At 35.6% G+C, this 15,618-nt stretch overlaps 1 protein-coding gene across 1 annotated transcript in view; it reads right to left on the reverse strand.

The window, feature by feature from the left end:
• ELP4 (elongator acetyltransferase complex subunit 4) overlaps positions 1-15,618 on the reverse strand; it is a 156,700-nt gene that overhangs the window by 98,895 nt on the left and 42,187 nt on the right. The window contains exons 6-7 of the mRNA XM_030039850.2: positions 8,386-8,470; positions 2,858-3,046 (exon numbers count right to left, since the gene is read on the reverse strand). Of these exons, the coding sequence (XP_029895710.1) occupies positions 2,858-3,046; positions 8,386-8,470 (274 nt within the window). The remainder of the gene's footprint in view (positions 1-2,857; positions 3,047-8,385; positions 8,471-15,618) is intronic.

The following is a 15,618-nucleotide window of genomic DNA, read 5'->3' on the forward strand; positions in this document are numbered from 1 at the left end:
GTAGTCATCAAAGAGACAAAGCAGACATTAGAATGTAGGAAAAGTGAACAAACAATAATAGCTTTATTGTATTATGTTACTGTAACAAAGTAAAATATGATTAAAAGAAAAGTGAGTGTTTAAAAACAGATTAAGGAGGCGGCATGAGAAAAAATACAAAACTATCAGAATATAGAAAAGATAAAATAGGGAGCATCATCTTATTGTCTCATCAGCCAAGAACAAAGATACAATTTATTAGAAGTAAAGCCAAATTAAACTTTCTGAAAAAGAAAGAAACCAGGTAGATTTAATTTGTGGAACTCCCTGTCACAGTACAACATGCAAAGTATTTGGCAAAATATATAAAAGAAACCAATCTCAAATTATATATATATATATATGTATATTTTCCATATATATACCTTATTCATACACTACATATAAAAAAATGTAACTAGTCTGGGTTGGAAAGACATCGTCCCTGTTGAAAAACAGTATTACCAATTGTGAGTTTTATTTCTTCTTCACTGGAGCAACTAGTACTGAGGGCTGATATAGACAAGATATGATATGAATCATTACTAAAAATCTATTTTTTCAAGACAAAGCAGGTAAAAATGAATCTATTTTTCTGGATATGTTACGCAGACAAAACCTTGATTAAAATGTGATTTTGAACTTATATTTACCTTCATGGAAATTATTCATGTGAAGAATTTACTTGCAGACCACCTAATTAATATAGTTGGGAGGCAAAAGATAACATAGAAAATACAGAAACAGTAGTTCAGGGAATAAATGTGGAATTTACTACATCTTCAGAAAAATAGCACGCATTTTCTATGCCTTCAGTGTACTGACTTTAAGATTCAACAGAGAAAGCATATGCTAGAACTTATTCTGATCAAATTAAATACATATACAGAAATGCACTTGGAAAAAAAATCCCTCTCTCTTATTCTTTTGGAAAGAAAAGATATTTTCTTTACTTTTTTAATCCAGAAAGAAACCTCAGCAACAGAATGGTGAGTAGCTGGGTTGTGAGAATGTGAGCAGCTGCTGTTATTATAACTAAAGGTCTGTCTACGGCTTGAGCCTGAGAGACCACATGTTCGGCTGTCCTCTCATCTTGCCATCCTCACCAATTAACTATTAACATGGAGGGCTGTACACATGCTCTCAGGGGCTCTTTAACAGGCTTCTTGGAGAGTCGAACAACTACACAGCAGGGCTCTGGGAACTGAGTAATGTGGGGTATAAGGAACCCTCAGCAGCTTTGCTCCTCCTAATGACAGTTTTCTCCAGAGTTTAGTGCTTAAAGAAGGATACATGAAGTTTAACAATTCAAAAAAAAAATTAACGCTCTCATTTGTTTAAGGCTGCTATGCAAAGATTCTGGAAAAAATGTTTCTTTTTTATTCAGAATATTCTAGCACTTACTGCAAAACAATTCTGTAAAAATTAAAAAATCAGCTATTTAAAAAATGAGATATAATTTCAAACCTAACTCCATGGGAACTGATTTATATGGAATTTATAAACACAAAACCTAAATCAACTTCCCAGATAAGCTTGCAACAAACAAAAAACTTCGTCCTTCAGCTTGTGTCTTAGAGACCTTTCTGGACTTGTCTAAAATATGATCGTACCTTTCATTGACATAATATATAAAAAAGAATACAATGCAACTGATTGTATGTCCCAATTATGGACAGGTAATTCTAATGAAAAGAAGGATGCTAGTTTTACATCCACAAATTCTATTCGTTGCATTAAATTTTACTGTCAATCTTTTTGAAGGTAAACTGCCATCTAATATTTAAAAAAAGCTAAGTAAGTAGATGGAGGCTTGCACTGCAAGAGGAATATTCATAGAGTTTTGATTGCAATGGTAAACCAGAAAACTAAATTTCTTTCTTTAATTTTGAAGCAGTAAGTGCATCAGGTATCTAGATAAATGACACCTCCAGATATTCAAACACCTTTACAAAATGCAATACATAAGTGAGAGTCATGTACTTACCTAAGATAGGATTTATCTAGTGATAAACTCATCTACTGTGAAAATATTTCGCATACTATGAGGTTTTATCCACTACTTTTTTACTATAGTCAAATCAAATTAATATCTAAAATTATAGGTTCTTTGTTCATTGTGAATAATAATTTTGCTTTTGTAAGTTACATTACCACTTGCAGAAAAAAAGACTATCTATGTTTTTCCTTCTGCTAAAATAGTTCATTTCCAGAAGATACATTTAAGTCTCCATATACTCTCAGGAAAGGTGCTGTTAGCAGCTTCTGATATTGCAGCTGGGAGAACTACTCTGACACCGTAACCAGTTTGCTCCTGGTCCCAGTACAAGGGGTATTAGAATTAAAGTGTAAAACTGTATCTTTCAATTCCTGGCTTTAAAAACAAGATCACACATCATCATAATGAGCATGACAGATTAAGACAGTGGACTGAAATGTCTTGTACTGAAACTAAACAGCATTCTGATAGCAGTGGAAAAGTGTGTAGGGATGTTGTAAAAAAACCCAAAAACCTAAGAAAGAGATTACTAGCAGGATTCTCTTTGCTTTTTTACAGTTTCTGAAATTTTGATAGTTTTTAAAAAAAGACTAAGACCCATATAAGGCAAAACTGTATCTAAGATGGTTTTATGCGTAGGTCTTTGTAGATTTTGCAGCACGACTGTCCCACGAAAGTATAGAAACACTAACAGTGAAGTTATGTTTTATCTTTGCCCTCTGAGAAAAAAAAAAAAAGTTTTCAAAATGTCCAAAATTGCATTTATTTTCTTACCATAAACTTTAGGTTTTTGCTAACTGATGTGTCAGCTACGAAATATAGCAAAGACAGTATTCCTACCTGGATAAGGTGAGCGGGCACTGTGATGATGCAGGCTGACAAAGATTTTCTGAGAAGGCCACGGAGAACATACAGGAATTTTGTAAGGCTATGAATATATTCAGGAGTATCACTGCTACAAATGTCATCACCCCACAACATGGAACCCAGACTCTGAATTCCTATCCGCAAAATATTCTTTAGTTTCTTCTGTTGAAAAAAAAAGAAAAAAAAGCCACTTGTTATTTTTTAAACATTAGGAGGAAAATGTCATGTAATGTATTAAAAAAATACAATTTATAGAATTCATATCCATAATAATTACATACTTTATGTAATCATAGCTTAATCTCAGGTGATCTCATAAAAATTACAAATGGAAAGGCATTTTTTTCACTGACTGGATATCATGCTATGCCAGATAAGCAAGTACAAGTGTAAGAGACAGCACGGAAATACCGAAAACTACTAATTTGTATTTTTTAACCAGCTAAATGTAAGTATATTCTGACACAAAATCCAATACTACTATGATTTTTCATGTCCTTTCTCTCCACCATCACTGCCTTAAAAAACGTGCAAAAGACCAGCTCTAAACTGGTCTTCTGGAAGGGCCTGAGTAATCAAACACAACTTTTCCCTCTATTTTCAACTTTCCGCTGTGTTACTCTCATAACCTGACTATTCCGATGGTTAGCTTCAGTTTCACTTTTTCTGCTACTTCTAAATGAGCAAGGTCGGTGGCCTACCTCACCAACGCATGAGCCTTTCACTCTTTTAGAAGTTGCCAAGTAGCATCTACACTCCTGTCAACTCCTCCCAACTAATGAAAGAAGGTTTACCCACAACTATGGAGAAACAGAGGCTGATGGAGACACCAGTAGATTGTCTCTTAAGGACTACATCTTTCTGAAAGTCCTTGACATGAGTGTTTCTGGATCTGCTTTAGTCAGCTACTGGGTACTAGAATCTAAGCTGTTTTGACATGTAAAATGCTAAACAGCCTCATGTGTTACCTACCTAAAGACTGTTTGCTGCCCTGCAGTACGCTGGCAGAAAAGCATCCAACAGAGGCAGTGGCTAAGATAAAGCCCCTTTTCTGAAGGGGCAGATTATGAAGCCAGAGTTGCAATTTGTTTATGTAAAGTAAAATGTCATGTCTCATGATGACAAATCTCATTTCTGCTTATTTGATGTGACCTTTCCTGGTGATCTTTGAGAAGGATTTTAGGTATATTTGCTATTAACAGCTGAGAGAGAGACAATAAGCACCCTTGTTGAAAGACTTCCTGTACAAGGTAATCGAAGATACATTTCTAGAGTTCAGGGTTCATACTTAAAGGCCAGCTTTTTTTTTTTTTTTTTTTTTTTAATATATATATATAAAATACTAGTTTAGATAAATAAAAGCTTCCAGGTACTTTTCATTACAGCAAAGTGCTTTGATAAACTAGATATTCATTTCCACCAGCTGGAATGAACAGTAACTATCAAGCACAAAACATTGCACAGCTGCTCTGGAAATCCAGAGGAAAGGTTTTGACAAGACAAGAGGCTACTCTTATAAAGACTTCCTTCTCCATATTGGGTAGACAGAGCCTGAGTTGTGAAACACAGTTAGTACCACATGGCTCTGCATTTATCCAACTCTCATGGCTTAGACAGTGAGCTAATCTGCCAGTTCACTTACAAGCTTTGTGAAAGCGATACATGTTTTGCAGCCTTTTAGGCTTTACTTCTGTAAAGTTAACTTTTTACACTACCGTATGAAGATCAGGATAATAGCACAGGATAATACGACGCAATCTGACTTCTATGTATGATATTTGTTAGGCTCAGATGTTCAGAGTTTTAAAAAGAATAGGAAAAATAGAAGCTAGTCTAATATTCTTTAGTGACTTCTAATAAGAGCAGACTCATGCTTTTCTTGATGTGTGTTTAAGCAATAATACAAAATCAGACACTTAAGAAAACTATTTTATCCAGATATAATGGATATTGGCCATGCAGAGAAAGTGTTCTGGTATTTCAAAATTTCAGAGCAAACATACATAAAACTTACAGAAACTTTTTAAACGGGAAAAATATTTTTTTTCTTATGAAGAACACCCATAAGAACAACATACAAACAGAGAAAAAACTGTATCAGAGTATCAGTTCTCTTATTGGATAAAGGATGACAGATGCTTGTTTCACAACATTAAATCATAAGAGTTGCAGAAGATAGAGATATTAAAACACCAGATAATATCAGATGTATTTATTTTGGCCAGTAACAGAATTTCTACAAGAATAATTCTGCCAGGCCCACAAGGCCCTGACAAATGGCTTATTCTATAACTGAAACAGAAGAAAAGCGTAAGTCTAATACTATGTAACAACAAGCTTGCAGTAAAAAGTAGGATAACATTTTTTTAGATATACCACTAGATCTTTTATACTTTCATTAGTTAGGAAGTTTGGATTTTTATTTTTTACCCTTTTCATGTAATTTTTGTAACAATGTTTGCTTTGGCAGCAAAAACCCAACTCCAAGCAAACAAAAGCCCAATCCCCCCCAACTTTATTACCCTGAAAGTCAGCCAACTTGAGCTCCAAAGTATACCAAAGAAATGTTAAGGAAATATAGTTGCCTATGGAAGTGCTGTTATCAAACATGAAACCCCCCAAATATTCTGAAACAAACAAGTGCTATTCTGTATGACTTAAAACCATGTTCAGTTTATAAAGGATTCATACTTAATGATCATCAGCAAAGAGTTACTAGGAGGTTTTAGAAAGGATGTAAAACTGATGCTCGTATTTCTAGGTTGTAGGTCATTCAGACCCTCAATTTCTGGATAGATCTTGGCAAAAATGTTCCAGTCGGTGTGAACAAACAGGTAATTTCTTTGGTTAACTTCAGCCAAACTTTTCTGTAGCCTAATATCTCAAACAGGAATTATTGTCCTAAGGCCCACAAAGTCATGCAGGGCAGTCAAGAAATATTAATCTATGATGGTCAACAGCAGATGGTCCTATAAAACTAATGTTAATTAACCATACTATGTCCTAGAGATGCCTGACCTTTATCAGAGGTCTACTAAACCTCTAATGGTAGTTTTCACTGATTTTCCTAACCATGTCAAACCTCTGTCAGCTGGGGTGAGTCGCATTCTGCTCACTTTTCTCCAGATTCCTCTTCAAATACTGGTAAAAAGGAGTAGTAAGTCTAAGTATCATTGGCATATTGATGTGAAAGTAGCCAAAAATATCTGAAAGTTTTACCAGTCAGGTTAAACTCTTTGACTCCAGATCCAACAAGCCTCCATAGTCTAGAAATTTTGGAAGGATTATACTTCACAGTACAAAAAATGAAGCGTTAACGGCATCAGTTTCTGTCATTCACAGACAGTGATTAATGGATCTAATTAAAGTCAGTAAGTAAATCTCTTGAAAGTTCAGCATCTCCCTGCTACATTTTGGCCCTTGCAGTTTTCTCCGAACTTCATGAAAGCCACTGCCAATAGGACTCACCCAAAGGGGAGAGGATTATTTGGAGGGGAAGAGCATACATGCACAAATTTCTCAGAAGCTTGTATTATTATTATTATATACAGGAAAGGACACAAGTCCAGAGGAATACAGGCTGGTCCTTACTCTACTACAATCTTCATATCTGGTTACTTTAAAAGTACTTCTGAAGGCTCAGTAAATAGAAGGGGATATGGAGTAGCAGAGAGGTGAATTTCTCACAGATTTGCAAGATAAAAAGATCCAAGGTGTGTTCTGGGCTGTTACTACATTCAAATCTGGACATATTTTTACAAGTGTGTATTATATACTGCTTCTAAATGTACAAATTTGAGCATACAAAGAAAGATGATGCATGGGGAAAAGAGGACTTTTAAAAGAAAGTAACAGAAACTGCTCCAGGAAATCATATGCGTCATCTCCCTTGGAACAGAAACAACTACACAAGTGCTAATGGCTTTCTAGATGGATAAACTGGTCTGAAAAAGGACTCTTTTTCTAACTTTTAAAGCTTCACCTCAGAAACGTAAATACATCATTTAGCAAACATATACATTTAAATTAATCTGAGTTAAAGTTCTGGGTTTGCTTTACTGACAGTAGTATGACATTTTGAAACAATGAACAACAGGTACAGAAAATAACTATCCATGCATGATGTTTGATTTTTCCCTGCTTGCAAGCAAAGAACCCCAAAATATTGGCTCTGACCAACCTTCATTTTCTTTTACATGTAAAAAAAGGTTCAGGAATACACAAAGAAAAATAAGAAACACCAGCTTAATCTCTTCAGTAGGAGGTTGTTTGCTGGCTGAAGGTTGGCAGGGTGTTTGTTTCACTCGGCGCTGCTCTTTGCAGCCGGCAAGCTCTCGGGCTTCCACAAGACCTGTCACCGTGCGGGAGGAGCATCTCTGCGCATGGTGCTGTATGGTAAGATGACATGTCTGTTGCCATGGCTACCACAGCGAGTGGGGAGAGGTGCCTGTCAGGGACCAATTTACTTCTCCAGACTGGCACTGCCACCAAAGGGAAGGCAAACTCCCCCATAAATCTCAGCAGAGACTAAACACTGAGCACAAATAACCTAAATTTACACACAAGTGTTGTGTGCAGGTAATGTTTCTAAAACATATTGTTAGACACGAAAACATCCATTCCAACATTATCTTCCCAACAAAAATGATTTCTAAGATACTCAACCGGTAATAGTACACAGCCTTGTATTATATTCTTTGAGGCTCTCCAGTATCTATACTAATTAACTTCTACTGTAGTAACATTTCTATTGCACAAAAATAATTACCTATCAATTAAGCATTAATATATACTATTTATTATTTCCATCAACTCCAAAGGACTCACATATTACTGAATATGACAAAGAATAATAGGGCACTGCTCAGATTAGAAAAGGGCTTTCAGCCTATGTTGTTATGCTTAAAATATTTTTGATTACCCACAGTATGATTTATGAAGAGTACAGAGATCTTTAGAAGACTGGTAAGGTTTTTTGATTTGTAAGTTGAAATAGCAATCTTATTTCTTTACTTGTGTTTTAATGCTCACTACATAAAGATGCACACCGTTTAATTCATTAAAAAAAGTCACTCTACTCCAGTTAAAACAACACGGAAAAAATCTGAAAGTTTAAGGTTAAATGTTCAGTCTCAAGAGTTTTGAACACATAATTGCTAAAGCAATAGCTTGAAAAAAATACTGCAGGTGAAAATATGTTTTGCTTAATTACATTATATTTGGCAATCCATTTATTAGCTAATTGCACAGAATATGCATTTTACTAATGTTGGCTTACAGTTGTTTCTCACATGGTCTGCATATCTGTAACAGGCAAAAACCTCCAAATGCACATTAAAATATGAACCACACTCTCTATTTACTTCACTTGTTTACTTTAGCAATGCTTAGAAACAGCTTGTTCCTTGTTACTTTGTCCAAGGCCTCCTCGTGCCACCCTTGAAAATTCAGAAAACAACATTAGTTAGAGGATTATAGAAGAGTATGAGGGTCTTCAGTACCTGGGGATCAGAGCCATCAAACCCTTCCTGGTAAATGATCCTCTGAATGGACTGAAGCAGCCTTGAGTATGCACTGTTCATATTACTGTTGGTAAGAAGAAATAGTTTAGTAACACATTTTAATACTCTCCTATACGTCTCTAACATCTGTATTAAAAATAAGCAGATGCAGCTTTCAGTCTGCAAGTGTCATATAGAAAAAAGTGTCATAAAAGAAAAAGCTCAAACTTCTTTGAATAAAGTTGACATTATAAGCAGTTGTGATTGCTTCATGTTAACTAGTTCAGTGCTCAGACATTTAGTGAAATCTAAAATCTCTAGGGATTAAGATAACTTAATTATGTCAGGCTCACTTACATCTAGAAGATTAATGATTTAATGTATCAACTTAAAGCTGAAACCATTACAGCAAAGTACTAATCTTCTATAACTGACAAAGATCTACACAATTGTTATTCCAAGTATACCTAATCAATGCCCTGATTGTCCTGGTTTCAGCTGGGATAGAGTTAATTGTCTTCCGAGTAGCTAGTATAGTGCTATGTTTTTGAGCTAGGTATGAGAAGAATGTTGATAACACTGATGTTTTCAGTTGTTGCTAAGTAATGTTTAGTCTAAAGTCAAGGATTTTGCAGCTTCTGATGCCCAGCCAGCAAGAAGACTGGAGGGGCACAAGAAGTTGGCACAGGACACAGTCAGGGCAGCTGACCCAAAGCAGCCAACGGGGTATTCCATACCATGTGATGTCATGTCTAGTATATAAACTGGGGGGAGTGGGGGCGGGGAATCGCCGCTCGGGGACTAACGGGGCATCGATCGGCGGGTGGTGAGCAATTGCACTGTGCATCATTTGTATATTCCAATCCTTTTATTATTACTGTTGTCATTTTATTAGCGTTATCATTATTAGCTCCTTCCTTTCTGTTCTATCAAACCGTTCTTATCTCAGCCCATGAGTTTTTACTTCTTTTCCCGATTTTCTCCCCCATCCCACTGGGTGGGGGGGGAAGTGAGTGAGCAGCTGTGTGGTGCTTAGTTGCTGGCTGGGGTTAAACCACGACACTGATGAATAGAGTTGACCTCCTATTACTGAAAACTTTCATACATACAACTGCTACAACAATCAAAACCAACAAAAAATGAGAGAGACAACATTTTCACAATTAAAAAGTTCATGTAGTTAATTTGTTTTGGTTTTTTTAGTATTTTTTTTCTGATACAGCACCAGAGCATAAGATACATTCTGCTAACGCTACGGTTCCATTTTATATCCATACACTACAGGTGTTATTACTGCTTTATTTGCATGACAGCAGAATTGTGAGGTAGAATCTATTTTATGTATTATTTAGAAAGTACAAGATTAAAAAAAAATAAAGCAGCAAACTGGTGGCTAAAAATGTATTTAAGCATACTTAAAACCAAATGAAAGTTCAGCAAATCATCTCATCAAAGTCTTAGAAGGTCCAGTTCCTGCATGTCCAAAGCACTCCTTCAGATGTCCATCCCAGCCATGCTCTCCAGTCCACAGGCTAACACATACAAAGGACAGAAAGTCCTAATTTTTACTTTAAAAAAGCAAGCCAGTTGCTCACTTTTAAAAGACACATACTGTTTCCTTAAATCCCATAATGCATACTGGCTTGTGTGTCCAGACTTGATGTAGGCTCCTCACTGCAGCTGAGAGTTCAAGCTCTTCTATCTTTTCTAGCTTTGGTGTTTCCTTCTGGTCTTCTGGGAATTGAATCCAGGTTGTGGATTCAAGATTTTTTGTGTACTTCTTGGGAAATATGACATGTTATTTTGAAAATTTTGCCTCTAAAAATATTCTTATGTGCTCCAATCATTTTATATGTCTGGTAACAGCCCAGGTTGGAAGGGACCTCGAAAGATCACCTGGTCCAAACATTAATGAAACTATTTCTGTTACTTTAGTAAGAGCCAAAAATGTTATCCAAATGTATTTTAGTAATGAATACCTAAATAAACCCAAATAAACTTGCTTTCATACTTTTGCACAGGAGAGAAGACAACTTTTCTGAGAAGCACAAGAATTGCAAACATCTGTCTTCTACACCATTGCTTTAACTCGGAATTCTACATTTCATCCAAGAAAACAGTATCAACCCAAACCCAACCCCCCAATGATACATTTTTTATAAACATCTACAATCAAAAAAGTCATATAGTCATAATAATTTCAAGTTTTGAAATACTTAATGTCAGAAAACATTAAGATATGTCCCTTCTCAGAGATAACTAAAAGGGAGAGTTTCCAAATTAAACTCCGCTTATTTGTTTTCAGATTTAGTACCCTAGAAGGCTACTGGTTAAACTGATGTATCTTAATAATTTAATACACTCTATGAAATTCACAGCTGAAAATAACTGGCAATATATAATCTCAGTGCGACATTTAACATGTAGGCTGCCTTGCTATACAAAAAAAAGCATCTCAAACAGAAAAGAAAGAGTAAATTTTTGCTTATGAAGTCAATTACTTTCCTAGTGTTTAGTTGCAAAAGGAACGGCTGTTAAATGTTATACCTATACTGTCTTGTAGGTGTCAGTTTACAGGGAAGGTGGAGAGGAAGAGGCCTTTAGCCTCCATGCTAGCCAAAATGTCTTCTCCCTCCGTGTCTTCACATTATTGCAATACGTACACACAATCCTTGCTGCTTCTACAGTGCTGCAATTTCTTCCCAGTATTGCCAGAGCCAGTGAGAATCTGCAGCACTTCACAATAACCAGAAGCATTCGTGTATCCTTTTGGATATTCCTTTATCCTTTTGGAAAAGTTAGAAACTGCTGCTCACTAACATTAGGAAGGAGTTTGCAACTATCTTATAGTCACAGCCAGAAACACAATATGTGTAATTCGAAAAGATGACTGTGGTCTTCGTCACCACAAACCAGCATTTTCAAGTTTGTGTATCAATCGCTTATTTTGCTTATGAATATTATCATGCTATCTACAGGGATGCCAGAGAATATACTGCAATCACAATACTTGCCAATTCCTGATTTGTTACTAACTTGCTTTTAAAAAGTTAGTGGATAAAAGAATAAAATACCTAAAGCATTAGCAGAATTAAAAGGTTCCAAAATTAAAACAAACAAAAGAGATCTTCAGTTAATCAATCACAAAAAGATTTACAGCAAGGAAAGAATTAAAGAAAATAATGTATTGCATACAGATTTTTTGATGTAAAAATAGGTGCTCTTCTACTTGTTGCTGAAATACTGACCGTTTACTTGAATTTGAACCATGCTATGTAAATAAAGACATGAAAAATGTTGTGTAAACCCTATTTATAAAAACAAATTAGATTACCCTTCTGGCAATGTTTGTCATAATATTTAAAGAAGGAAGTAAGATATTTCTAATTTTTTAATTTCTAGTCTTTTTTTGGATTTGTTACTAAAGACCATTTAATTCTGATAATGAGTTTAAACAATTCCTTCTTTACTCTTTTTTTTTGTTTAGCAATTTAGTAATGGATAAAGCAGGAGCTGGCTAGAAGGTATCCGGGTTACAACGGAGCCTCTGGCTTCTCTGTTGATAGTTTCTAAGCAGTTAACAAAGGTTAGGTTATCAAGGATATGACAAATAGCCTTATTATGTATAAGGACACCCCATTAGGCAAGACAGTTACACCTGTTTTATCTAAATTTATTGGTAAATCTAGACTCTAGATAAATTTATTCTTTTTCAAAAGCACATATATTCTTAAGGTAAAACTTATGAGTATTATGGAAAAACTACAGCTTAATTATTTTATTTCACTTGATTATCAAACTTTCTCTTTTGGTTATTGCAACTGAACAACAAGGACTGAAGTAGAGGTGTAGAAAGTAAGCCTTTTCTGTGATGCACAGAGTTATCACAGAGGATATTTCTGCCTTCCTGTTAAGTACCAGCTTTAGCAATGCAACAAAAAGGACACCAGAATATCCTAGCAACAACAGCCACAAAACAGTTGCTGTCAGCCGCACAACCCCGTTAACCTGGTCCTAGCATTAGGACCAGGACATAACTGCCTTTCCCTAACATAAAAAATAATGAGATAAAAAAAGAGAAGGTTTATGCCTTCTTTTGGCACCAAACACCCAGTCCCATTTACTACTTCCTTTAGGAGAACAGACTTCCCAATCCATTTTCAATTAATGTTTATCATGGGGCAATGAACTTCTACCCATCTTGGGTGATTATCCAAACGGGGACCCTGTAATCTAATTTAGCCATCAGGTACCAGAACTACAGAAAGGAGAGCAAACACAGTACTCCTCATCTCCCTCCATCAAAAAGCAGGTACACACACGTGTGCAAAAACACAGGAAAGAAAAGAAAGATTGATCCAAACTTTAAGGTGAACAAATGATGTATATAACCTCCAAATCTGATCTTTAATTGCAAAGTAAAAGGCCAGTCAATAACTTAGTTCTGTCTAATCAGTCAAAGAATCTCCTTTCTTTGCAAGTCTGTAAAGAAGCCAAGTGCTTGTGTGGATGGGAAGAGAGGGACATATGTATAGATATACACGATTTCTAAAAAGGGCCAAGAGTTTCTGGCCCAAATAAAGCCTCTACACCTCTGATCCTGTAAGGGAAGCACTGTGATTATCCTGCGATAGACATTAGCTACAGAGACAGTTCACTCACTGAAGAACAGTTTAAATAAAACAGGTTTCTTAATGTGATGCTAGAGAATTAGAAGTACCAAGATGATTCGGTCCTTTTTACAAATACATGGTTCTTATGCCACAAAACATTACGACAAAGGACCTTGCTTATTAAAAGATGCAGCACTGATTTTCCAAGGATTGTAAAATATATGTTCACTATACTCACTGTTTCTGTCAGGAGAGTATAACCTGTACAGGAAAATGTGGTACATTACTTTTCTTGTATATTTTCTGCTTTATCTGCATAATCTGTTCTTTGTCGTTACATCCCTGAGTGGTCAAAGGCAAGGAGAGCAAAGGATTTTTCTTGTTCCCCATTCCTTCCCAAAGCAAAGAAGCGGGAGGAAGAGAACTGTTCCAAATTTCAAGGAGGAAAAATGAAACCTAAGGCCTCCAAAGCTAGCCACCCTCTAACTGAAAAAGAAAGGGAAAAGTAAGGCTGGTCAACAAGGTGAATTCTAGGTGCATCTAACAAGTTACAGATTAAGTACATTCTTTGAGGAACGTTAATTACATACAAAAGTAGCAGGTGTCTATCAGAGAAAAAACCCACCCAAAAAGGACAACATTTAGGGAATGCCTTACTCACATCAGTACATACGATAATTTAATCAAAAACTACAATAAAAATTATACTGAGCTTCTAAAATCTTTGTTTACAATTACTAGCTTGTCATTGCAGAACATATAGCTTATGACCTCAATGTAGAATGTGTATGTTGGGTTAGGTACACTTTCCACGATGACTACGTAACTTAAGGTGCTCTTCAATGGCTGTAGTTACAGGACTATAACAATTTATTTCAGCCTGAACTTAAACCATGCTGTGCTCTGCAATGTTACAAATATTTAGAATGGATAATGCTAGCTAAAATAATGTGGAAACACTTTGAGAAGAGGAAAAAGTTTTTTTGGTTTTTTTTCTCGCTAATTCCTAATTTTTTTGCAACTTCTGATACTGTAACAACATACTGTTGATACTATATCAACAACAATGCCATTTACTTACTGAAAATTATATATTAGGCAAAACTATCAGTTTCCACTTCCTCCTCAACCTCTGTATTAGTGACAAAAGCAAAACATTCTTAGAATCACCTTCCCCCCCCCCCCCCCCCCCCCCCCCCGATTTTGGTCTGCACTCCTACACGATTTAAGCAAAAATTTCATTCAGAAATGTCTTTATTGATACATATCTTGCAAAGTATATCCTTTAGAAAGTCATGAAATCTTTTGCAAAGATCCCATAATACATAGCCTATTAATGTAAATTATTTCAATAATGAACTATCCCCTTTCTTAAAAATGCCTCCTTATTTTTGAAGGATTTGTCAGCTTTCAGTGTTAACACATTTTCTGTCAATCTTCTTTTGATAAAGTAAATTGAAAAAATAATATTTTTAGAGATTTTCTGGATTTCAAGTCATTTTTGTAACTTTTTTTTTAGTTCCTTCCAGTCTATCAGTACTCTTTTTGAGGTACTGTCAGCCTAATAGATGACAGAGCTTTCGCAATGCTATATAGGTAATTAGCATTATACAATGAGATGTTTTTTTGGCCATGCATCTAAGACCATAGCCTGAGAACCTTATGTTTAAGAAGTTATATCCTCTATGTGGAGACATGCTAACTAGCCATGTCCATGCTCCTAGTTCACTGTAACACAGCGTAAAAGAGGTCAGCTCAAGCTCTCAGTGGGACCTTCAGGCAATCAAAGATGACGTCTAATACAAATTGTTGACTTCTACTGGAAGGGTTAACTGTGACTATCATATTACTTTCTTTCAAATCATTGTCTAGAACAGAAATTTTTACTATTCTATGATATAGTGAAGTTAGCTTTAGAAGCTTTAGAAGTTAACTGTGACTATCATATTACTTTCTTTCAAATCATTGTCTAGAACAGAAATTTTTACTATTCTATGATATAGTGAAGTTAGCTTTAGAAGCCAGAAGCATTGTATTAATTTTCCAAACAGTAATGCCAACAAAATAATATCCTTTCCCTCCCCCTTTTATAAACTTTCTTTAATGAAATCATCCTGACAGGATTGTGAGCTTGTTTTTGTTCCTTGAGAAAGGAATGCTTCCTTCAGAATCTCATCACAATATTTGTAAAAAATACAGTACAAGCCTGTTGGGTTTCTATAAAAGCATAAACGTTTTGAGAGCAGTGAAATAATTGGTAACATTCATACTTAGTATTGGATTTAATACACTGTGACTAATGTGTATTAAAGAATCACAGAAGATAGGGATGAAAAGGACCTCAAGAGGTCAGGTAGTCTATCTTCTTGCCCCAAGGCAAGCTGAACTACATATAAACCATCTCTGACAGATATTTACCTAACTTGGCCTTAGAAATATTCAGTGATGGAGATTCTACAATACTCCCAACCTATGTCTGCAAGGCAACTTCTTCTCGTGCTAATCATTAGAAAAATAGCTCCTTATTTCCAGCCTGTACTTCTACTGCTACAGTTTACTGTAGCTCATTACTGCTTGTCCTACCTTCAGCAGACAACAGTTACTACCCCCTGTATGTCAG

The sequence above is a fragment of the Aquila chrysaetos genome, chromosome 16 (assembly GCF_900496995.4).
Source record: "Aquila chrysaetos chrysaetos chromosome 16, bAquChr1.4, whole genome shotgun sequence".
Taxonomy (NCBI): Eukaryota; Metazoa; Chordata; class Aves; order Accipitriformes; family Accipitridae; genus Aquila; species Aquila chrysaetos.